The 24,145-nt window shown below is 50.0% G+C and overlaps 1 protein-coding gene across 3 annotated transcripts; it reads right to left on the reverse strand.

Moving 5' to 3' along the window:
• Window positions 1–455: 455 nt before the first annotated feature.
• STK25 (serine/threonine kinase 25) lies at window positions 456–20,638 on the reverse strand. Of its 3 annotated transcripts, none has more exons than XM_071812339.1 (12): window positions 20,479–20,638; window positions 19,601–19,727; window positions 12,772–13,002; window positions 11,582–11,638; window positions 10,359–10,467; window positions 8,981–9,138; window positions 8,539–8,724; window positions 8,177–8,322; window positions 7,196–7,310; window positions 6,835–6,906; window positions 3,373–3,509; window positions 456–2,515 (listed from the first exon to the last, which is right to left on the reverse strand). In XM_071812339.1, the coding sequence occupies exons 2-12, from the start codon at window positions 19,649–19,651 to the stop codon at window positions 2,476–2,478; spliced, it is 1,302 nt and encodes a 433-aa protein (XP_071668440.1). In that variant the 5' UTR covers window positions 19,652–19,727; window positions 20,479–20,638; the 3' UTR covers window positions 456–2,475. The 3 variants fall into 3 exon arrangements, with proteins under 3 accessions (XP_071668440.1, XP_065700854.1, XP_065700853.1); XM_065844782.2 differs by having other exon boundaries at window positions 20,475–20,638; XM_065844781.2 differs by having other exon boundaries at window positions 20,347–20,485.
• Window positions 20,639–24,145: the final 3,507 nt, after the last annotated feature.

Below are 24,145 nucleotides of genomic sequence, written 5' to 3' on the forward strand. Positions count from 1 at the left end.
TTTCAAAGCGGCTTTATCTCCACGGACACTCCCCCCGCACAGGTGCAAGTGGATCGGTGCTCGTGTGCAGCGCAGTTAAACACGCTGGGAGGAGGGTTTAGAGAGCTGGGGGAAAGTTATTGCCACCCCCCCAATGGGCTGTTGAGCAGAGGTGACATTTCACTAAATTTGCCAAAAAATGCACACAAGTATGTTTGCCAGTCTCTCTTTCTGGCGCTGGGGAGGAAGCGGCTGAGGCAGTACCAGAGCCTTCACCTTGTGTTTCTGGCACAGGCGAGGCTTTAAACACAGGCTTAAAATGCCTTTCCACACACAGGATTTAAGGGGTCTGGCTCACAGGTCCCTGTCAGACAAACACCAGGCAGAAGGCGCATGGAAAGACCAAGAAGAATCCAAACAAAGTGCAGCTTGAACGAAACCTTTTTCCCTACTAATACCAAGTTACACCAACCGCATTCGTTTTGTTACTTTATTGAAAGTGGCAGATCCCTCGCAACGGTTTTGAAAACTAAAACCATTGTTGCTTTGAATACTGGACAAAGTTTGTGGGAATTGTTTCCTTTAAAAAGTTGACTCATTACACTGCAGTGCATGTGAGTAGTAATACAAGGTACCTTATTGACACGATTTGCTACCGTCACGAACAGCAACTTCAAAAGCAGCAGGAGCCCCTCAGCCGCCTGTGCCGGCTGCAGCCTCCGCCCTCCCCTGGACGTTCCTGTCTGCACCTCAACCCTTCTCCTGACGAGAAGCAAGGGGTTTGCTCTGCTCCCCAGGACCGCAGGCTCCGGGCGGCTCTCGCAGCAGATCCAGCAGCAGCTCCTCCTCTCTGCTGGAGACGTCCACGGAGCGGCCGAGCCTGGATTTATCCATGGGAGAGGAAGAGCAGGGGAGGCCGCAAGCTGCAGCGAACACCGCACGCTGGGAGGAGCTTTTAGCCCAGCACTTACAACCTGCAGGTCTGAATCAACGTACCAAAAACCAAGCCTTGTAACCAACCGCGTGGCCTGTCTTCTAAAACCTGCTGGACAGCCACAGCTTTTGTTCGGGGTGGCTTTGGGGCGAGCCCCAGCATCCACACAAACACCCAGGCACAAAGATCTGGCTCTCTAAGGTCTTGCTGACTCAACGGGAATATCTTTACAGTTAGAGAGCAGATCTCTGAGCAACCAACCACCATAAGTTATTTTCATAAGTCTATTTTTCTACACCTTTAAAGTACAGGTTTAAGCTCTGTGCATTTACCTGGGTTAAAGATTTGCTTTATCAACTAGTACTGTACAGAAAGCAAAGCTGGTTGGGATGGCTCTGCTGGAATTCCTTGAGCAGCCAACACGGCAGCAGGTGCTTTCACCTCTGCCAGCAAACACCAGCTTGTCAAGCCGAGCAGAGCCCCGGCTTCCACGAGCTGACCCCAGACTGAAAGAAGAGCTGGAAAGAGACAGCAGAGAAGAAGGGGAAGGAACCTGGGTCGGCTTTTGCGACCCAGCACCCACAGCACAGGGACACCGTCACAGCCACCCATTCAGACCTTTCCGCAGAGGGCTCTTGCCTCAAGAACCGCTGCACAGCGCTGATCTGCCCGTGGAACTGAAGCCCCGTCAGCACCTTTGCCTGGTGTGTTTTTTTAACGCTTCTGCAACATTTGGACATTTGGGCAGGCGCTGTGGGGCACGCACTCAGCGTAGAGACCCCGACTGCCAAACCCGCGTATCCAGTTGCTTCAGCTGCAGAAAGCAGCACATAAAGGAACTCCACCAGCTCCCAAAGCAGCCGCAACCCCTTTGCCTTCCAGTCCCCGGAGACACAAGGCAAGTTCTGCTGTGGCCTGAATTAGATGAACCAAGGCCTAATAGAGAATGATGTCCCAGAGCCACAAAAAGAACAGTCAGCAAACCCCAAACCCGTCCTGTGAAACCACAAGCTGGGAGAGAGCAGCAGCGTATTAGCTCAGTGGCTGCTCCACTCGAAAGCTTCTTGTTGCTAGTGTGTGAAGGGGTTGGATCAGTCCTCCAGAACAACGGGAGAGCTGCTCTAACGTGCGGAGAGCTCAACCGCACCTGCGCTCGCACACAACTGCTCACGGACGCTTCTTTAGGAAGGGCGGGAGGCCAGACCCATCAGACTCGCCTTTGAAACATCTCCCTGTGGAAGAGTCTCCCTCTTTTCCAGCAGCCAGGCATTGACCAATAACAAGCTGTGAATCAAACCAAGCCAAAATGGATACATCCATAGGGTAACAATTAAAAACTGCATTGATTACATGGTAAAAACAATTAGACCACCCATCTCGGGTTCTGCAAAAGGTCTAAATTGTACTTGCGTTGCAAACCCCACCCTGGGTTATCATGGAAACACGTATAATATGAAGGCTCTGAAATGTTCTGGAGTCCGTAACACAACGTTACATCCAACAGCAGACGGTGGTCGGGATTAGAGATGTCGTTCTCAGGAAAGAGCGGCAGGGAGCGGGTGTCAGCGGGCAGAGCTGAGGTGGTTCCGACTGTGCGAAAACCTGCAGGGAGGAACAACGGGGGGAACCGGTCACACTGGTACAGCTGGACCTGTCAGTCCCGCTCCCACTACCAAACTTTCCAGATAAAGCAGTACTTTAGCAAAAAGCCAAGGCAGCACTTTTCTCACGTCGTTAAGATTCAATTTTAGGCTAATAAGAAATTTTGAGTGCAGTGCTTTGCAGTAACAAATCACCCATGGTCTCTGAGGTGCTGCAAGCCTCCAAACACCAGCCTCTTGCCCTGATGCGCCGTCCAGCAGCGCTGTTTCCAGGCTGACCGAAGTGAACGATGCTGAAACAGCTGCACCCAGCACACGTCTGTGAGTCCCTCCTGCTCAGAGGCTGCAGGCACCACCAGGACACTTTCTGTGACCTCCGTGCCTCAGCCAGAAGAGACAAGAGCGTTCTCCTTCCAGCTTTAGGTGATTATTTGGTGAGGGGTCTAACCACTCCTTCACTGGTTTAGTAAGTAATTCACTTCAGGAAAGAGTTTCCTGCTCCCCGAGGCTGAGCAAGCAGAGTGACTGGCTGCACGCCGTGCTGTACATCACATTTCTTGCCATGAAATGCTATTCCAGAAGTGATCCCCATGACATTTTGCATAGTCCTTGCTACCTGGGCCATGGGACCAGCAGAATGTCATATACAGCTATACCTGTTCGGTGTGAGAAGGGACTTCTGAGGCAGGAAGAACCGCTTCTGTTACATGACAAGCAGTTCACAGCAGTGATTTAGGGACTGTCAGGTCATCACTATTCACTTTTTGGGTGTCTTCAGTGCTCAGTGCCAACCTTAGGTATCCACAGGGCAGGAGCATGGTGCAGTTCCCCCCCAGCTCCGCCCCAGAGGACACTCACCTTTGTACCCGCTCCACCATGTGTGCGATCAGCTTGTCCGAGATGCCTGGGCAGGACTCCTCGGCCAGGCTGAACGCGTTCTCCAGCTCCTCCATGGCTCCCACGTTGCCCCCGGTCTGCTTGTGCTTGTCTTTCAGCTGCAACCCAGAAACAGGGCGTTAGGTCCCTCCTCCTTGCAGAAAGACAAGCAGTGCAGGACAGACGTGGAGTCCCTTTCAGTGGGACTGCACAAGGTGCAGGACAACACCCACGTTCTTCTTTAAAAATACATGAATAAAAGAAGAGATCTTTTTGTAGGTCAGGAAGGCAGAATTCCAATGTCTGGAGTTCAGAATTTCCTCCAGGTGCTACTAGCGATTCAAGTCCTGAACAAACAAGTCCTGGTGTACTCTTAAACAGCATAAATTATATTAGAAATGGATCAGCAGCCCCGAAAGCCCAAAAGTAGTAAGAGAACAAAGAACTCCAGTTATATCTGAACCAGTGTTGTCACCTTTGCTGCTAACAGCAGCAGCCAGGCACACACAAAGGCTTGCTGACAGGCAGGGCAGAAAACACCGTAACACCAGGAGTTAGTTACCACCACTTTTAATAACCACAAAAAAGTCTGAGTTGCTTCCAGTGGCTGGAAGGCCAAGGGAAACAACAGCCACGCTACAGATCTGGAGCCACTCGGCCTCAAACGCTCCTCCCGAGAAAGAGCTTTTCCCGGGGGACCAGGGAATGGAACCGTGCTCCAGGACCCTTTTGGGCAGCATCTGACCCGGATGAAAAGTCTCCACTCGCATCTGTCATGGTCAGCACACCCCGAGTCGACTTGCACGCGGTTCCAATTGGAACTATCTAAACCTCTGGCATTAAGGAGCTCCTGACAGGTCACGGATGCTGAGCCTGAATGATCTCTCATTGGAAACACCCAGTTCCATCCTCTGCAGCATTTCCCCAACTCCTTCACACCATCAGCTCGTGTGCCAGCCCCTTCCTGACCATGCCTCATTACACAGCCAGCTGAACACAAATCGAACCTTTTTGTTGAACAGTGTCTGCCAGCTAACCACTGTCCAGTTCAATTAAGCTCCTGTTAGGCTGTGCTGATTAAAGGGTTTTACATAAGCCTCAGAGTTGTCTGCCTGCAGTTCTGGATCAGCCTTTCCTGTTGCTGGAGCTCACCTTTTCTCCGTTGTGCAAAGAGTAGGACAATGAGAGTGCCGGTCCCCAGCTGGAGCCGTCCTTGTGCTCCATGTCCTCCGCTGGAAACAAAGAGCTGCTGCCTCTTCAGTGGGGTAATTGCTGACTAAGGCAAAGCTGTGGGAGCAGCTCGCACACACCTCTGCTCAGCCAGAAGGGGCCGGGGGCATGGAGGGCAACTCAGTTACATATCAAGGACACAGATTTCTTAGGCCAAAAATAGTTGTGATGCTAAAGCCAAGGATTTTATTTGATGTCTACCTGATCAAGGGCTGCCTGCCCCAGAGCAGAATGTGACACAGGGTCCGTCGGGCAGCTAAGCTGCCGGTTTCTGATCAGCCTTTGATGCCGAGCCCTGACATTTAGTTGGCCCAGCAGCCTGTGGTGTGAGCAGCCTGCGTGATCTGCTGCTTTCCACGGCAGAATAACTTGCTGGGGACCAGCAGGGGCCGAGAGCAGCACTGCACACGGCCTGCAGCGCGGCTTCTGTCCACTGCCCGGCCCGCTCCTCCCTGCCCCTCAGAGGGCAGACACATTTCCAGCTTCACAGTTGCCCACATCTCTGTTAATGACCCACCATGGGTCATTTTCAGTATTAAGATCCAATAATACACAGGCAAGGCATATAAAAGATTACGAACAGCATCTCTGTAGGATTTCAACTCAAAAAGCCTACGGGGCACTAATGCCATGGTGAGAAGGAGAAAGTTTGCTGTTGGTATGAAACTCAAACTGAAAAGAACAAGTGCGACCAGCAGTGGAGCAGATTTCCTTCCAGCCCCCTGCTACTGCACACAGAGGCCAGGTTATTTCAGACTGCCCAGAACCTTCCCTGCACCTGATTTTACTGTGTGGGATCAGCAGAGAAGTCCAATCAAAGGAAAGGAAGACCAGCAAATCTGGGGCAAGGGAATCAAACTAGCGGAAATGAAAGGCCCAGGAAGCCACTTCCCGCCTGGAACTGGCACAGTGAGTTGGAAAGGAGAAGCACGAAGATGTGCTCATTGGTTTGAGAACTCACAGCTCTGAGAATCCCCTCCCCTAGAAGGCTCCTACAGAGAAAGGACTGAGAACCAGATGTCGGTGATTACGCTGCACGGACAAACTGCCTGCATCAGGAACCAACAATATGTTTATCCGTTTTTATCTCATAGGTCTTGGTCTACAAGACCCAGACCATCTGCCCCACGCTCTGACCTCTGGAAGTCAAGCCCAGTGGAGTAGAAAAGAGGCCAGTTCGCTAAACTCAATTTCCAAAGCGGTGCTGTCTCAGGAGTATTGCATGCCTACTTTTCAGGACGAGCTCTGCTTCCTGCCCTGCAACAAACTCTCTTTCTACATAGCACTAAACCTGAGGAAAAAGTCCAGAGACTATGCCTGGAAAAGCACAACTCTCTGCTGGACCATCCCTGGAACAGCATCGGAATTGAGAAAAGAGCAACTTGTCAGGAGCAGTAAAAGGGCCGCTGACACGTAGTGCCTGGGTTAGCTATTTCTTCTGAAGCAGAACCTCCTTTCCTACACTCCTGGAAACAGCAACTGAACTGCGTTGCCAGTCATCCCCTTATGATTATCATCCTCTTCTCCTCCCTTTTAAAACATCACCCATCTGGAAAAATAATTCAGCTCTCTGCTGATACAGACACTACCCCATCACTAATGGCAGCTTCTACGGCAACTCCACATCCCCACCCAGAACACAAGGCAGGGAAAGGGGGTGGATTTTCCAAACCATTCTCTGTGTCCCTCTTCCACAGGCCATGCGGTAGGTCACTCCTTGGCATGCCAGCAATAGCAGGCATGCACAAATTAAGAAGGTGGCCTAACAACAGGCAAAGCCAGCTCCTGTTTAAATCCACCCACGTCCCCCATAGCAACTCTGCTGTGGGCAGCAGCACCCAGCGTGAGGACAGGAACAGGCACAGCCATAGCAAACTCCAATTCCTGCCCGCCCTGACATGAGCTGCACGTCAACCAGGGACATGAGAGGCCAGAGCTGCCGCTGATAAGAAACAGGTCCTCTCGGGCCTTGTTCTCGCCAGTAGACACCGCAGTAATGCAATGCTGCTAGGAACACACATGTATTGGAGAGGACACTCAGGGACACATTCACTTTGCTAACACAGCATATAGACCTCTGAACAGATGCACAACCCCTTAGCCCCACTACATACCTTACCCCACCTCCCTTCTCCAAATCCTTCCCAGTTGCTTACCCATATCAGGTATCTCCTCATCTCCAACCACCACAGACACCAAGAACATTCTACTCACCTCCCCAAAAACCGGGTGAACAAGCGTGGAGAGACACTGTGACCGTGGTTGCCTCTTGATGGGCTCAGTAGGCTAGAAAGCAACATGAAAAATGTTACAAGCACAGGCCAAGGCTCCCAGGGCACACAGACGGCCAAGCCTTCAGTAAATCCGCAGCACCTCCGTGGCAGTCCCCCAGCACGCCTCAGGAAAGGCAAAGACCGCAGTACCCTGACAATGTGGAAGAGGCAACCCTGGGCCACTAGCCCTTGATACCAGACTAAAGTAAATTTTAGAGCACAAGCGGCTGGTAGCTTCCTTGAGACCCTCAAAAGCTTGTGTTAGTTCAGTCCACTTCCAAAGGCACCGATGGCAAACAGACCTTCTGGGAACCATGAAGAGCCATTCCTTTGTGCAGCTTGCTTAAGGAGTTGGGGCGAATCGTTGGTGGGAATGTCCAGATTGGACCTTGGTCTCCATCTTCTGTGTCTACATCACTGCAAATGAAAAGGCGATGGTCAAGACAAAGCCTCAGCTCCATACACCGGGTGTTTTACCCACGCATTCCCACAGCCACAAGCTCTCCCTCCCAACTGCCGTATCACCGCAGGGCTCTGGGCGTTTCCCTATCCCAGAAAAAAAATCCTAAAGAGAAACCACTACAGCACCACACAGATCTGAGCCAAGCACTACAGCATATTTCCAAATCACCACAGCTACCTTTCTGCTCTAGCCAGCCTAAGGACAGTTTCGAGCGGTAGTTAAATTTAGGAGAACTTCAAGACATTCCAAGCTCACAATTTGAGGGACCAAGGCTTAGATGTTGCAAGCCAGCTTCCCAGAGCCCTTGGTCACTTGAGTCACTGCCACTACAGGTGAAGTGAAGCTCTGTGACACCAGCCAGGCAACAAAGTGCCCTTTCCTCACCCAAGGAACATATCCCCCACGAGCAGCAAAGCTGCATAAACTACAAATACACAAATACAGCTGTTGCCACAGCTACTAATGCCTGTAGCTCTTTGGAAAGTTGATGTGTTTAACTAAATGTGCACCAAGAGCCTTGTTTTACTAGTTATGCACAGTCCAGACGTTTCTTGTTAGTACTTCTGATTCCTGACACTCAGCAAAGAGGCTGCGCTGGTTAAGGGTAGAACAGAGTACCGGGTCCCAGCGCACAGGAGGTCACAGACACGCTCTTCAGTCATTTGCTCCCACAGACAGACACTCACAGGGCTCCCTGAGTTTCCGCAAGATCCCCAGCGCAGGCAGGGAAAAGCACAAAAGGACCGGAGCTGCTTGCGGTGGGCTGTCCCAGGGCGTGCAGCGTACAGCAGGGACCCCCACGCGCAGCACACGTACGTACATATCAGAATCGCCAGAGCTGGAATCTTCTCCATGGCCCTCTGACTTCCAGCGCTTGAATCGATCTATCAGCTCCATTAGGAATGAGGTTTTCTTGGTGTAGCGTGTGATGAACTTGTGCTTTAGCAACTCTTTAGCTGTCGGCCTCTGGAGCAAATAAGGAAAGCATGCAATATGTAACCATCTCTGTACATGAACCATGCAAGCGTACTGACTTCAATTCTTGCCAGACTTGTGCGTCCTTTCCACAAGCTCAGTACTTTTTTCTCTCCAGGAGCCGTGCACCAAAAGCTCTTCCTGCTAAATGAATCTTTGGCCTCTGCAATACTCTACCCAGATTGACAGGGGGACAGCAATACTCACAAATCTAGGATCCTTATTGAGGCAGGCTTCCACAAACTCCTTGAAGGGCTTGCTGTGGTGGCCCTCAAGTGTTGGAGGGTTATTTTTGGGGATCAGGAAGAGAACCCTCATAGGATGCAAGTCAGAATTTGGAGGCTCTCCCTTTGCTAGTTCAATGGCTGTAATTCCGAGGGACCAGATGTCTGCCTGAAAGAAGAGCAAGAACAGTGACAGCATAGAGCAGCAAGGAGCAATCTGCAACATGGAAGCATGCAACTTTAGCACAGCTGAAGGGCTGATCACATAAAATCAGATACGGTGTTTCACGTCTCATAGGCAAACTTCTCCAACAGACCCTGAACTGTAACAGGAAAACATCATTCTTGCAACAAACAGCACTTCCAATCCCTGTATGAACCCTAGCACCATCTCATACACAGCAGCAATCCTGCTCCCAGCTCACCTTGAAGTCATAAGCAGACTGTTTGATGACCTCTGGTGCCATCCAGAATGGAGTCCCAACAAAGGTGTTTCTCTTGATTTGTGTGTCCGTCAACTGTCCAGCCACCCCAAAGTCAGCCAGTTTCACATCTCCTTGTTCCGAAAGTAGCACGTTGGCAGCTGTTCATGCAAATAAGCATTAAGGTCACTGGTTTCTGAATCATCTCTAGCCCACACAAAACCGAATACTGAGAACAGACCTCCTGTGGCATCCGCCTTTGCCCCAGAGAAAACCCTCAGCTGGGATTTCCAGCCTCAGACTCGTTCTTGTGCTCTGACCTCTGCTGTGTAACACAGAGCAAGTTCTAGGGTAGGAGCAAGGAGAAGATGTGAAGGGCTACACAGTCCACTACATGTGATTCATGGCCGCACAAAGAAGAGAGGGTAACGTGGCCCAAGACACCTCAAATGGTCTCAATTTTTTTTCAGAGCAGCATTCAGCACAGGTTAAATAGAAGACCTTTCTAAATAGCTCACAAGTCCTGGTCTTGTACCGATTCCCATTCACTCAGGTTAATACAGTGGCACTGTTTAGTTTTTGGGATGCTTGCTTTTTTGCTTGGGTTTGTTTGGCAGGACTTTTCATTCCAAGAGAGACCCTACCTACAAACTTTCAGCACTTCCCTACTCCGCTGGTGGCCAACAGTCCTGCACGGCCTGCAGCACTAGAAACCTGGTGTCTCACATATGCAACAGAATCTTTTCTACCCATCTCCCTGCATGAGGTTTCTCTGCTCTGCTTGTTCCCCCTTCCCGCAGAGGGTCAGAGCAGTTGGCCACGTCTCCGCAGCACCGTCCCCTCACCCTCCTGCTGTCCTTCAATGCTCCGTGCTCTTCGGGAGGCAGATGCCGGGTCTCCCTACACTGCGCACAGCCTATGACTATAAAAATCAGGCACGGGATAAGCTGAGACAAGCTGCCCTGATTTTCTAGGGATGTGAACCCTGTGTGAGGACAGCTCACCTTCATGGTAAGTTACAACCTCGATAACCAGCACACACGGGCCTTGGGGTCCAGTACTAAAGTAAATATCCAGACATAACTGAGAGTCAGCTAACATCTGAGCGTGCCCTTCACCGACTCCTTTGCTTTAGCCCCCTGCCTGTCCAAACTACAAATGTCAGAAAAGAGCTACAGATCCCTACTGTTACTCTAAAGACATGAAAAACATGAGTTGCAGTAGACTGATAAGCATCAGATTTAGAAACAAGCAAGCCAACAGGAAAAGCAGCACTAAGAAACAACCTTTGAAACCTCTCATATTATTGCTGTATAATACTTCTGAATCTTATGGTAGTAACTTCTCTTAGAAGAAAGAGAGCCCAGCTATCCACTCTCACCTTTGATGTCCCTGTGGATCTTCCTCTCAGAGTGTAGATAGTCCAAACCCTTTAGGATTTCTCTCAGGATAGTAGCTATGTAAGTCTCCTCAAGGGGTCCCGGCTTCAGCTGATAAAGGGCAGAAAGATGATTTTTAAGGAGGGTGACTGATGCCTTGGATTTTCCAGTCTCTCAGTTTGATACTTGGGAATCTTGGCCAAACAGGTCATACTCCGCAGGAAGCGCCTATTACACTCCTGATGTGCATTCCGCAAGCAGAACGCTGGACTTTGCACCTGGCAACACTAAACGGAAAACTTTAGGGGGATTTTCTGTTAGTCTATTAAAGGCTTCCCCAGCAAACAGCAGGATGCTCATCTCTCGCTTTGGTTTGGAAATACAGTGGCAAACAGAACATCTGAACAGATTCTCTTGTGCAAGTCTCTGCTACCACGCAAGAACTGAATTTCAGGCACTGCAACAGCCCGGAGACGACTACCTCCCTGTGGCTGCGGAGTATTGTGTCAAAGCTCTTCTCCTTTCAATCCCTTCCCAAAGCAAGCTCAGCCTTCGCAGTGCAGTAACTGAGGTTCTGACACTGAGTTCTGGTGCTGACAGCCTCCCACACACGCTTCCTCCAGGTCAGTGCAGGCTCGGCAGCTTTCATTATATGACCTTAGTTACTGCTCTGGAAAAACAGGCTTTATTATCCTAAGGAGAAAAGCAAAATTCTGTGACAGAATACAGCACAGCAGAACTTCGCCCATGTGTTTATTCTGCATTTGTATTCCCTCAAAATCTGGAGTAAGTTGTTAGATGCAATTTGTATTATCAAACACCCAAGAATCTTGAGTGTAGACCGGTTCCCTGCTGAGCTTGATGCCATGCAAGCACTAAATAATATCACAAACTCTTTGCAGGCACAGAGCTTTGATTAGGGGAAATATGGATTTGCACTGCTCAAAACCAACTGGTTGCTGTCACGCTTCAGTTCACTGGCTCTTCCCATTGTAAAGCAGCAGAGCGTGCTAGAGAGGAGTGCTTTGACAGCTGAGCGCCGTGCAAACATTCCCTCTGTCCTAGGTGACACAACAGCAGCTTGTCTGTCCTGCACTGCCTACCCTTCCAGCGCACGGCTGTCAAAAAGATGGTACGTGGCAAGTGAGTGTCTGGCTTAAGGACATTTCACAAACTAAGGTTCCAGTCAACATTTTTCAAGGTCCAGAGCTCACCACGTACTTACCAAATCCAGGGCTGAACCTCCTCCTAGATACTCCATGATTATCCACAGCTTAGTGCCCTGCAAGCAAGAGCACAAAGACACTAGTAAAAGCAGGCAGAAAAGTGAAACACTCTAGAGGCAGCAAGATGCACGGGTAGTCCTGTGCGCAGTCCAAGAGAGGCTGCACACCGCAGCTCTCAGAAGCTTACGGAGGGAGCTCCCAGCTCTCTCTTTCCTGCTGACACAGCTTTGTAACGGCAGACCTGCTGCCAGTACATTTCTCTCTCTTGGTCTGCAGTTTTATCTGAGCAAGCTTAGTGCCCCTATAGTCACCAGACTACACAGCCCGCAGATATACGCATATTCTCAGGCTGGAGACATTTAACTTCACTCCATCAGATCTAGCACATCTCCTTCTTGACAATGACAGGGGAGCTTTGGAGCCTTTAATCTCATTAACACAACTGCCAGCTTGAAGGGCATGATAAACAAGACACTCTTGTACTCCTCAAAAGAAGAGATTTCCAGACTGAGGTTCATAGTGTCCTGGTAGGAGATCAGAAGCAGATCCAGGAAACCATAGCTTGCATTATGGCCTTTGAAAAATACGTAAGGAATAATCAGGATCCAAAGAGGTCAGGAACTGTTTGCTACAGACCCAGTGTTACATGCACCTCCAGCAGCCGTCATGCAGAGGCCGCTTCTGGTCACCACTACTCGTAGCTTCCACTGGGGATTCCTAAACTTCTTCTCAATGGCACCAGTATCAGCCCTCCCACAAAGACTCGGGTCCTGTTCTCATCAGTTCTGACAAAATGATGATCACAACATCACAAAGTACAGTTTCAAGCTCCTCTTTTTTCCAGAGGCATAAAGCCCTCAGCAGTACTACCTTAAAACTGTGGCATTTTGGAAAAATACTCCACAAACTTCAAGAATGGTCAAACTGGGGAGAGATCAGCCTCTTCAATAAATAATTTTCTCTCCAGTGAAGTGCCCTCCTCTTGGGAGCACACTGTACCAGGTACCTCATTTCCATGTGCTTGGTGAGTGTCTTAAAGCCCAGCTTCCTATTAAGGCCACAGAAAGGCAGAGAGCAGAGCCACTCGGGCACCTTTCAGCGCTGTGTGCACCATCAGCTGCAGCACCCACAGAGATGCCGACCCCATTCCCAAACTGCTGGCAAGAGAATTGCCATGGCTTTGTCCTACCTTCAAGTAGGAGCCATAGTACCGGGTGATGTAGGGACTATCGCACTGGCTGAGCACCGTAATCTCCTGCTGAATGTCCTCAATCTCATCCTCAGCCTCCTCCAGGTCAATGATCTTGATAGCAACTACTTCCTTGGTGCGGTTGTCGATCCCTTTATACACTTCACCAAACGATCCTTTGCCGATCCGCTCCAGCTTGGTGAACAGCTCCTCAGGATCCACCCTGGAGTGCTACACCAGGAAGCAGAGATGAGAAAAATCCACTAAGTCTCACAGCATCTGCAGAGCACCAAAAATACTCACCTGTACAGTGCATCCCCCTACCTGTGCATCTACTGCAGCATGTAATTCACCCAAAACTCACATATCCTAACGGGTCTCCATGTGCTGAGAAACTTAACACAGAACATATGCAAGATGGGAAGACCTGAAGAAGTCTTTTACACAGGCTTTCTGTCCCCGCAGACAGTAGTGAGAGAGGAACAGGAGGGAAATCCAGAAGAAAGTCAGCAAGAATCTCGACAGAATGCGGCACCTCCTTTGGGACAGGACTGCTCAACTGTGGGCACTAAACTTGCTCCATGAGCAAGCACTTGCTCATGCTTGAATAAAAGAGCAGGCATGGTGTACCAGAACCAGCCTTCTTTGGAAGATTTGGATGAGAAAATGGGCACCAGCAAGAGGCCATCAGAAGTTCACAAGGATGTTTCCCTCGTGCCTTCCTGCATTCAAAGACTGTAACGATCTGAAAGATTTTCACCCTTCCCTACTTGTTTGGAAAGTGAAATACTCCAGTAATATAAACACCAGTTCACGTCAGCCATCTTCTCTGCTGCAGCCTGATGGAAACCCAGCACAGCTCTCTTAGATGTTTGCAGAAGGAGCCTTGTGTCTTTTGGAAGGTCAGCAGCACAGAGGTCAGGCACCCGCCCAAACTAGAGAAGACAGGAGAGCTGAATGGACACCCCACCTGCTTTCCTGGAACAGCCTCTCCTCTGGCTGGCACGCCCAGACGCAAAAGCAAATATGGTTAGATAAGCACATCAATTGGGAAGATACTAACACGATCATCATCGGAGAAATATTGAGTCTTCAGAGTCAACTCTTTATTAAGATGAGAATGGCCAAGAAAAGGGAGAAATGAAAATTATCGAGTTCATTCTACCCAGCTGCAGGCCAGGAGGTGTTGCTCTGCTTCATGCTACTAAAAGGCTCTTTGTGCTTAGTTTCTTTGACTTTTAAAAAAAATCAGTCTAGTTTAAAAAAAAAATAAAATCTGGAAAATATGGCCTGACCTAGAGGAAGCAGCCAAGCTGTTACAGTGAGGTTCACACACCCAGAACTACCCGGTCTCACCTCTAATGCATCACCCAGAGGGACCACTCCCTCGCAGGGGCCTTGAGCTGGCAGAGGTTTTATCAGAGAACAGGGCAGCTGCATTTTTCCATCTAATACCAGTTCTAGCAGCAGGTCATCACTGCTTAATGATTAAGCCAGCCAGTCATGACAGGTTGTTTGCCCTCTGTGCCCAGGGCATCGCTGTATGGAGTTAAGCCAGGCCCAGAGTGAGCTTTACAGTCACAGAATCACAGCCCAAGATGCAGAAGGATAAGCAAATATCCTTGTGCATCCATGGCAACACCCAAACAGGCTGTACTTCAACAAATGCACTGGAAACAGGCTGGAGGGGATACGCAGAGATGAAAGGAACTGAAGATACATACCAGGTAGACTGGAAAGGAAGAGGATTTGAGCTTGAGAAGCGCCACGAGACAAGGAGAACGATGCCTGCAGCACAGGGAGGTCTTGCTAGTCCAGGAGCACTTTCCACCTCTTGACCGACTAACAGGAAGGGGCAGCAAGCTGGCTGTGCCGTTCCCCTGCACAGTGACCTACCGCACGGTAAAAATGCCACTCGCCACTCCACACACCAGGGGAAGGGAGAAAAAGAGGATCGTCTCCTAGAAGCACTTGGCTCAGCTGGTAAAGAAAACGCTATCCACGTGAATTCTGCAGGGAAGCAACCCTGCAAGAAAAGCTTCCTCCCCTTCCATGTAAGCAATTTTTTCACGAGAAATGGCAAGGTGTAAGTTACTGCTCCCCTCCTCAGCCTGGCATGGCACATCAAAGAATCAACACTGATTCTTCAAGAACAGGACATCAAACAGAAGAGCACTGGCTACTGCAGGCAGCTTTTTACCTATCAGATTACAATCACAGACAGCTTCGTGAACAAGCTTCCATACCTTGATGTCAGGTTATCCAATTTTCTGTGGAAAAAAGCAGCTCATGTAGGGACAGTGAGGGAGACAAACCTTCCTGATGAGCACTTGGAAACTTTGCCCAAGGGACTCAGGAAAACAATACAACTCTGTTGGGCAGAAGAGACAGGCCTACTACCTTAGGCTGGAACACAAAACTTCTTTTGTAGGTACTGGATTTTTCCTTCAAAACTGATCTGGAAATGCTTCAGAGCTCTCAGGTGCAAGGGCAAGAGTCTGACTCCATGGAGGGCCTGAGGATGTTTGCCAGGTTGCCAAAATCACACAAATCATACCCAGCAACAGGCAGAACCTAGTGAGCGAGTACGGAACAAAGTGGTAGAGAGTCATTCCAGCCATGGCTCCAGTCTGCTGGACGCCTGCCACAGACCAGAGGCTGCTAAAAAATCTCTTGCTGCAAACACGGAGGAGGAAACAGGCCCGTCCTTGATTCAAGCAAGCTGGTGCCTGCCCAGTGGAACACCTTGTGAACTGCCACTGAGGGCACCGCAGAACACACTGCAAGCTGGCATCTTCGTGGAAGCAATCCTGAACTCCCATGACAAACTAGGACATAAAATTACGCCAGTCAGCAGGACATCTACTCTGAAGCTCTCGTCCATTAAAAGAGTCCTGTCTGAGCTGCCACATAGTAACTCACTGCTGATGAGCAGATGTTCCAATCCATGGGCATAGAAGCCTCAGCAGAATAAATGCAGTTCTGGCAGGAGAATGCATTCTGTGTAGCCAGACTCTCCCTTGCCCCAATAAATCGGCACCCGTAGCGCACTGCAAGGAGGGGCATAACACGCAGGATCTGCCCCTTTTCTAAATACAAACTGCTCTCACTGCCACTCATTAGAGAATGACCCTGGAACTGCACAGCTACAAAGACACCTGAAAAACTTCAATACTACAAAGTAATGGCAGCCAGCTGAAATGCTTCACACCTGCATAAATCAGCACAGGCGACCCAAAGAATCACAGAATCATTTTGGTTGGAAGAGACCGTCAGGGTCATTGAGTCCAAGCGTTCCCCCACCCCTGGCACTGCCCCATGTCCCTGAGAACCTCATGTCCGTCTGTCCAACTCCTCCAGGGATGGTGACTCCAGCACTGCCCTGGGCAGCCTGTTCCAATGCCCCACAGCCCTTTGGGGAAGAAATTGTTCCCCACATCCAACCTCAACCTCCCCTGGTGCAACTTGAGGCCGTTTCCTCTTGTCCTATCACTTGTTACTTGGGAGAAGAGGTCAGCACCTTCCACGCTACAAGAAGAAGGGTTGTTGCGATAGGACAAGGGGCGATGGTTTTAAACTAAAGAAGGGAGATTTAGACTGAACATGAGGAAGGAATTGTTGCCCCTGAGGGTGGTGAGAGCCTGGCCCAGGTTGGGCAGAGAGGTGGTGGATGAACCATCCCTGGAGACATCCCAGGCCAGGCTGGACGGGGCTCTGAGCAACCTGAGCTGGTGAAGATGTCCCTGCTCACGGCAGGGGTGGCACTGGGGGAGCTGGGGATGTCACATCAACCCAAACGGTTCTAGGATTCTATGATGCTTATTAGCAACTGTCAACTTTGCAACTGCTCACCAGCTTGGTATCCTTCCATCTTCTTCCACATTCACAGAACCCACCAGAGGCGCAAAACGGAGCTCCAGGACAGAGTGTGAAGAGCTCCCTGACCAGAACTGCTGCTCCTTGTCCTACTACAACACGTAAAGCCTTTAAGGGATGGTCACCTCACATTTTACTTGACTGAATGTCAGCTACACGGCAGTTCTGGAGCAAAAAGCCTCGTGCCATTTCTCCCCAATGAGAGCAGTCAGACACCAGAGATGGCTCAGTCAGGCATGAACAGCGCACAAAGTGCTGTCTTGGTTGTATGTGCAAAAAGGGGAGGCAAAAGGAGGGACGAGGACAATCTACTAGTAATGTACTCCACTTCTGGCCCCCCAGGATCTAATCTCACAGCACAAGAAAGGAAGATGCTCTGTCATGCCAGGTGTGGGGCCATTTGTCATCACAATTAATGATGCCATGTTTTAAAACAGAGCAACTTGCTACAGACATCAGGAATTAAGAACTGCAGTGTGTTATGAGACAAGTCTGGCAGTAACACAAGCTGCTCCACGGGGAAAGAAAGGGTTTGGCAGCTGTGTCACCTCCAGCTAGAGATCTGATAGCCACAGCTGTGAGAGGAGACTAGAGAAGGAAGGTAAATATCTACCCTCATTTCAAAGCTGTTAACTGGAAAGATAAGCTGCATATTGGGAACAGAAGCAAATACCCTTTGAACCAGCTCAAGGTCTTCTCTCTGGGCTGTGTCTGGCTGGAACTCGCTCTGAAAAGAGTCACATTCAGCATCATGAGCAAGAGTCACACCTGCATCTGCTGCATGAAATATGGAGAGGTGCTTAAACCCTTTTGGAAGCGAGAGTTCCTCAGTCTGAGGCAGTCAGCATCAGAATCACTGTTCTATGCGGCAGAAGTTTGTAACAGAAAAAGACTGTCAAGGTCTCAATACTTTAAGAGCTGAAGTGGACTGGGAGTTTGGCAGCCAACAAAGGTTTATATGGAACTACAGCAGCATTTAGTGCTACTTCCGACTAGAGCACTTTCCAACCAGCCAAACAAACAAACACACACCATTTTCCTCTGCCAAACACAGTGGAAGGAGGAAGTTGGTTTTAAAAAACCTCAGCTACTGACCTTCTTTCCTCCATTGGCTCTTCTCCTCCCCAACTTTCTATCCAGTATTACCCACATTGCACGCTACACACTCATCTCTGGGCCACCACCAGAGATACCTGTAGCAGGCACTGTGTTCTCTTGGGGGAAATCAGCTTTGTACCTGAAAACATTTGAAAGCTTCCCTGTCTACAGGAAATTTGTGCAGAGCTCTTTTCAACTGCTAAACCCGAGACAGTTTTCAACTTCTGTAGCATAGACGAGAGGGAAATTTCTGTTCAACACTTTGAAGCACACCAATTTGTCTGAGACTCCCAACTGGTTTCACAGATAGTATTCTTTTGCTTCAAACAACTGAAGCATTACATAGCCAGAGAACCTGAACACCTCCTTCAAGGTCACATAGGGAACAACAAAACTAGAAATAGGGCTCAGGTCAGAGCTTTGAATGCTGCAAATACATCATCTAGCAGAGAGAGCTCCCAACAAAGACCAGAGGCCCACTGTGTGCTATGTACAAAGGGCAGACAAGAAAAGAGAGAGACAGACAACTACTGGAGGCAGGGAAACCGAGGCACAGAGGTAAAGCAGTCGGGGGATTTGCCCAGGGTAACCCTGCATGTTAGCAACAGAACTGGGAGCCAAAGCCAAGTCCAGCCCCTCTCAATTTTCACAGTGCCTCCCACCACTCCCCAGCCTCTGGTGAACAGAACTGCAGGCCAGTTCCTCCTGCTCTTCCAGCAAACCCCAGTTGCATAGGCTACAAGATCCCAGCAAGGATTCCTGAGGAAAGGACAACATAAGCTGCTTTCCTATTCCAGGCTCAGACTGAGAGTCATGGGATGACAGAACCTGAGAATGTCTGCATAATAAATTCTGAGATGAGACCACCAGAACTCTGATTAGCTTCATTAGTCAATGTTGGGTACAAAAAAGCTTCAGAGCAACCTCTGTTGTAGCTACAGAACTGAGTTCTCAGCCCTAACCAGACAGTATCCTTTCCTATTCCTTTCATTTCCCTCCGTGTACCATGACTCACTCAAGCACTATATTTGCATTTAATTCCATACACGCTTCAGGGAAACAGTTTATGTGAAAGACAGCATGCAAACTAAGATGCATTGCAAATGACTTTTAAATCAGAAAAGGCTTGGTGAAAGCATCATCTCGAACCACTAAGGCTTTTAGTATTATAATTCAATATCTAGGAGCAGAACCGAAAAAAAAGCCAAAAATTCTCACAAAACACAGTTTAACAAGACCTACATTCAGAATTGACATCTGCCAATAATAAAATACACTCCACAACCAAATTGAGAAGAAAGAAGATTCGAGTCAATACTATTAATGTGGTTTAGCTTCTAGTCCCAAGCCATGACATCATCCTTCCACATTCCTCTTATGAAAATGTCATCACAACAGGATTTAACCGCATCCACTGAGGCTTACATCTCTCTCAGAACGGTTGAACATTCAGTACCAAATATCACTACCTTTTATGCAACAGTTTTCTCAGGCTACTGCTATGAACACTCCAGTAAGGTATGTCTAGCACAGCCTGCACACACAGCTTTTCTGTTCCCATTTCTAGACTTCCCCTCCCAAAAACAGAGAACAGATTATTCTGGTCTCCCTAAGAAGAGCAAAGTTAACCTCAGAGAAAGGCAGCACACCGGGTGAAGAATTCCCTTTCTATTAGGCTGGCAACCTAAAGCTGTCAGTCCAACACCACCACGGACTAAGACACAAATCAACTGGCTAACAGGACTAAGCCGAGACGTGTGAAAGAGAGATAAAGAGAGGCAAAACGTGATTTTCTGGGGGTGTTATGTTTGTTCTTGATACAAGAGTTTAAAACAAAATGTTAATCGCCACTTACCTGGCTGGCAAATTCTCTCAAGTGAGCCATGCCTACGGGATGGTCAGACATCCGCTTTGGCAAAACCAGGGAGGGTTGGGATGTCGTAACACAGCGGGAAAGCAACACTTTCTCATCCACCAGTCAACTGCGACAAGCAAGAACACAACAGCTCTGACTCAAGGTTCTTGGAGCCTGGCTCATTCCCCAGAAGAGCTACTTGCATCGTTTTCCACCTCGATTTGCAGTTCTCCTTGAACCTCAGCCCATTCTAAGTACACCAGCCCCTCCTTGCAGACCCCATTTCTCAATTCTTTCCAGACATGTCCTCCAAACGTAGCAAGGAACCCCACTTTAACGATGTACACTGACAGAGCCTCAGGCACCATCACCTCAGCTTGCTCCCAGTGTTACAGTTGTCTCTCCAGCACCACCTCCTCATCGCCATCCCCAGCGTTATCCCGATTCCCCCTCCCTCCTCATGCTCCCCAGCACACCCACTGGCAGAGCTTAGTTCCCAGCACCCTTCCTCCTGCTCCCCAGGGAACCCCAACCCTACCCCACCGCCGGGTACACCCGCCAGTGCTCCCCGGTTCTGCCCCCGGCTCCTCTCCACGGGGCTCCGCAGCCACAAAGAGCCCCGACCCAGCACAGTACCCTCAGGTCCCTTCCAGGGCTCCCACACCTCCCCACAGCCCACTCAGTGTCCCCCCGTCACGGTGCCCCACGGCCGCCCCCCGGCCCCGCTCTGCCACCCCAGCTCACACCTCAGGGATTCTCGCCCCACCACGACCTCCTCGGAGCGCCCCACGCCAGCTCCCTCCGCAGGGCCCCTCAGGCGGATCCCCGCCCCGCACGGCCCCTGGGGCCCTCCCGGTCCCCAGCGCCGCCGCACCTACGGCGAACGGTCCCCGCCCTTAGGGCGGCGCGGTGCCATGCCGGGCCCTGGCGCACGGAGCCGCCGCCGAGCCCGCTGCCGCTCCGGGCTGCCCTGAGACACCGAGCTCGGGATGGGAGCGCCGGGAGCGGGGTGGGGAGGGCCGGACCGCGCCGGGCCGGGCGCAACAACACGGCGCGGAGGGGGACGCGGGCCGGGAGAAGCCGCGCCGCGCTGCCTGCCGGGAGCTGTAGTTCCCGCGCAATGCCGGCGGGCGGCGGGGCTGCCCCTGCGGACTACAGGGCCCAGCAGGCGGCGGGACAGGACGCGGCGGGAGGGGAGGGCGCGGCGCCCGCGCGGTGGCCGCTGGGACGAGGAGTCCTCCGGCGCGGGCGGCAGGCACTACCCGTCCCAGCGGCCCCCGCGGCGCGGGCGGGGCCACCGAGTCCTGCGGGCCCGCCCGCCAGCACGGGCCCCTCAGGCCGCGTCTCACCCGGGCCGCCCCAGCCGGCCCGCAGTGTGCCCGGGCCGCCCCGGCCTCAGCCCGGCGCGGTGGTGGCTCCGATCTCGCCCGCTGTCCCCGTGAGGAGCCGGGAGCCCCTCAGCGGCACGGTCACACTGAAGAGAAGCTGCCCAGTTAATGTGCACTGTGATAAAAGTTGCAAAACACATACCCGTCATTAACCAACCGACGTGATCAATGCTTCCCGACCACCTGCAAAACGAGGGGATATTTCTCAAGTTTTAGATCCTTCCACACGACAAGAGGGAGACAGAAGATTAAGTGACACGTTGTTTAGCATCACAGAATCCCAGAGGCTGGAAGGGACCTGGAAAGCTCATCCAGTGCAATCCCCCCATGGAGCAGGAACACCCAGCTGAGGTTCCACAGGAAGGTGTCCAGGCGGGTTTGAATGTCTGCACAGAAGGAGACTCCACAACCTCCCTGGGCAGCCTGGGCCAGGCTCTGCCACCCTCACCCCAAACAAGTTTCTTCTCATCTTTAAGTGGAACCTCCTGTGTTCCAGTTTGAAGCAGAGTTTTTAGTTCATATTTAACTAATAATAGATGTAAGTAAGAAATGCAACAATTATAACTAACATAATAAATTGTTTCTTAGTATCAATATACATCAAAATTTTCAAAAATTGTAACACACATGTAATAATTATGTGAACGTAAGCAACGCAAGAGCATCTGATGTTTGGAGAACTTATAGACGATGATCCCCAGCGCTGATAAAATAAAGAATGATGCTTAACAGTGTAATTGGCTCTGCTGTTAAGTTTATTTCTCCATTTCACCAGGGTGGGCTCTGCAGGGTTGGTTTGTTCTCCACATTAATTTTGTTCTCCGCGTTAAATGTCAGTGACCAATTCACATTTTAAACAACAAAAAGTAATTCTCAGCAGCCCAGTTGCCGGTCAGCTTTAACGCTAGGCTTGACATTTCTTCCCCACAGCCGACAAAACCAACACAACTTTTTACCCAGCTCCGGTGTGGCTGCCCAACACAAATTGTTCTTCATCAGCTGCTGCTTCTGGTGATGAATTTGTGCTGCTTCTGTGAAGGGCTGTGCCAAGAGGAAGAGCCCTGAGAGGGCTGGGCCGCAGCAGCAGCCCCTGGTTCTCTGCCCCCACCAAACCATCTGGTACTTGAGTGAAAACATCAGTCAGAGACTGGTATCAAATACCCCCGTAATGAGATAATATCTTAGTGTTTAAATTAACTGTATCTCGGCTGGAAGGTTTTCAACAAAGGTCTTACCTGTTGGATCCCTGGATTGCTTGAGTTTTGGGGTTATACCTGCACGACCAGTCTTCCAGCCCCACAGATGCGGCTCATAAACATCCCTACTCCAACACCACAGCTCGACTTAGGAGGTCCTGGAGCACACGGAGGAATCGAAGCTTCCTTGTGAAGGGGAAAAGGCAGGAGAAGGGAGTTCTGCTCCAGCAGGGGCCGAGGGGTGAGCGCTTCCCTCTTGGCACCATACAAGCCACCTCGGAGCGGGGACGTCATGAGTCCCTGTGTTTGTTACCCGGGAATAGTTCCACCCTGACAGCCCAACTCTCATTAATTGAATGATGTAATTTCATTCTTGGCATAAGGCAAAAGTCTCACAAAAAATATTTATGTTAATTAATGTGCCAAGTCTGACCACACTCCAAAAAGCTGCCTCGCTAAACTCACTCATAGATTTTAGGGTTGGTTGTGCAGTGTCAGGATAATTGTATGGAGCTACTAACAACTGCAGGGAGGAGCAGCAATTAACTTGTTTTGTCAGCTTAATTTATGTAAGTCTTTAATAAGGGCGATTAGCATGTGGGATTAGCATTGGAGGCCCATCTTAAAAGAAATTGCAAAAGCTGACCAGCTGTTTTAGAGCTGGCCCAGAAGCACAGGAGACTGAGGGGGGTAGGATTCAAGTGTAGGCTGGTGTCCCCCCCCTCATGTGGGACCTGTAGGCCACCTACCTCATAACAACAGGGTCCACGGATGGGCAGGAACAGTTGTGTGGGAATTGTCCTCTGGTCACCACCTACAAGAAGCCACATACAGGTCAGTACCTGGTCAATTTGGTTTGGACAAGTTGTATATATGTGTATATATATACATATATATAGGGCTGGGGATGATTGCTCTGGCATAAGGCAGCTATTTCTGTGACTTTCGTGTGTGAGGAGAGGATTTAGTAATCCTAGTGTGCTCAGAAGAGTGGAAAACCAAATTGCTGACCATGGAGAAGCAGATTTCCCTGGCTTCTCTGTGCCTGCCGTGGCATATTTGTGTCCATCACCACCTCCATTTGATTCCCAAAATCCAGGAGAAGAAAATGGAAGTGTCTTCTTATGCTCCCTGCTCCTCATATTCAGTTAGTGCTGTATTTCTAGTAGTTGAGCCCTCTTTCTCTTTTAACATTAGCCATTGTGGTTACAGAACTATCATCATACAAGTTGTGTATATGTATATATCTATGTGTTGCTTCAGCATCCAGAAGCTTCTTGTGCTAACAGCTGCACTTCCAAAGAAAGAAACCCAGCCCCTGCCTTCAGACCTATGTTTAAAAAGAGCCAGCGAAGCAAGTGCAAAAGAGGAAATATTTCATTTGGAGGAATGCAGCAAAGAATTAACAACACGCTGGAGTTCCCAGGCCTACAAAGTGTCTGTCGCTTGCTGTTCAGGGTTGAAGCTTTCCTGACTCCAGCTGCGCTGGGTGCCGCAGGGCGGCTTGAGCCGCAAGCTGGTCACATTGCGCCGCCCTCCTCTTCTGCTGTGCCCGTCCCAACACTGCTGTTAGTCTTTTCCTCCATAGCAGGGTTAGTAAGTTCTTACCTTTTGCTTCCCAAAATTGTAGGAACTGCACGTTTTGGGAGTTCCTGCTCCTTTTCACACACATATTAAAACTGGCTGAAAACTGAGCAGGGAAGAGTCGCATATGTACCCGTGTAGGTGTGTGTTAGCTGTGTGTGCTGTATGGCTGCCCAGCTGTGGAGGCTGTGGGGAAATAAAGCCAAAAACCAAAGGCAGCTGTCTATGTTGTTGGGGTTTCTCCTCACAAAAGAAATAAATTATTAATTATTATTTTAAAGTGGATAAGCTGATTTAGTTGATTTTTTTCTTCTCCCTTTTCTAGTTTGTTTATTTTTTTTTCTGTTAAAGCAGAAGTATAAACCTAAAGAATGAAA

The sequence above is a fragment of the Patagioenas fasciata genome, chromosome 9 (assembly GCF_037038585.1).
Source record: "Patagioenas fasciata isolate bPatFas1 chromosome 9, bPatFas1.hap1, whole genome shotgun sequence".
In the NCBI taxonomy this organism is placed as follows: domain Eukaryota; kingdom Metazoa; phylum Chordata; class Aves; order Columbiformes; family Columbidae; genus Patagioenas; species Patagioenas fasciata.

Excerpts from the sequence above, each read along its gene's own strand:
- STK25 (XM_071812339.1), bottom strand. The coding sequence starts at position 19,651 with ATGTCTGACCATCCCGTAGGCATGGCTCACTTGAGAGAATTTGCCAGC. Across the intron at positions 8,725-8,980 it reads AGTCTGCTTATGACTTCAAG|GCAGACATCTGGTCCCTCGG; the intron begins GTGAGCTGGGAG and ends CTCTTCTTTCAG. Across the intron at positions 7,311-8,176 it reads AGCTCTGGCGATTCTGATAT|TGATGTAGACACAGAAGATG; the intron begins GTACGTACGTGT and ends TTTCATTTGCAG.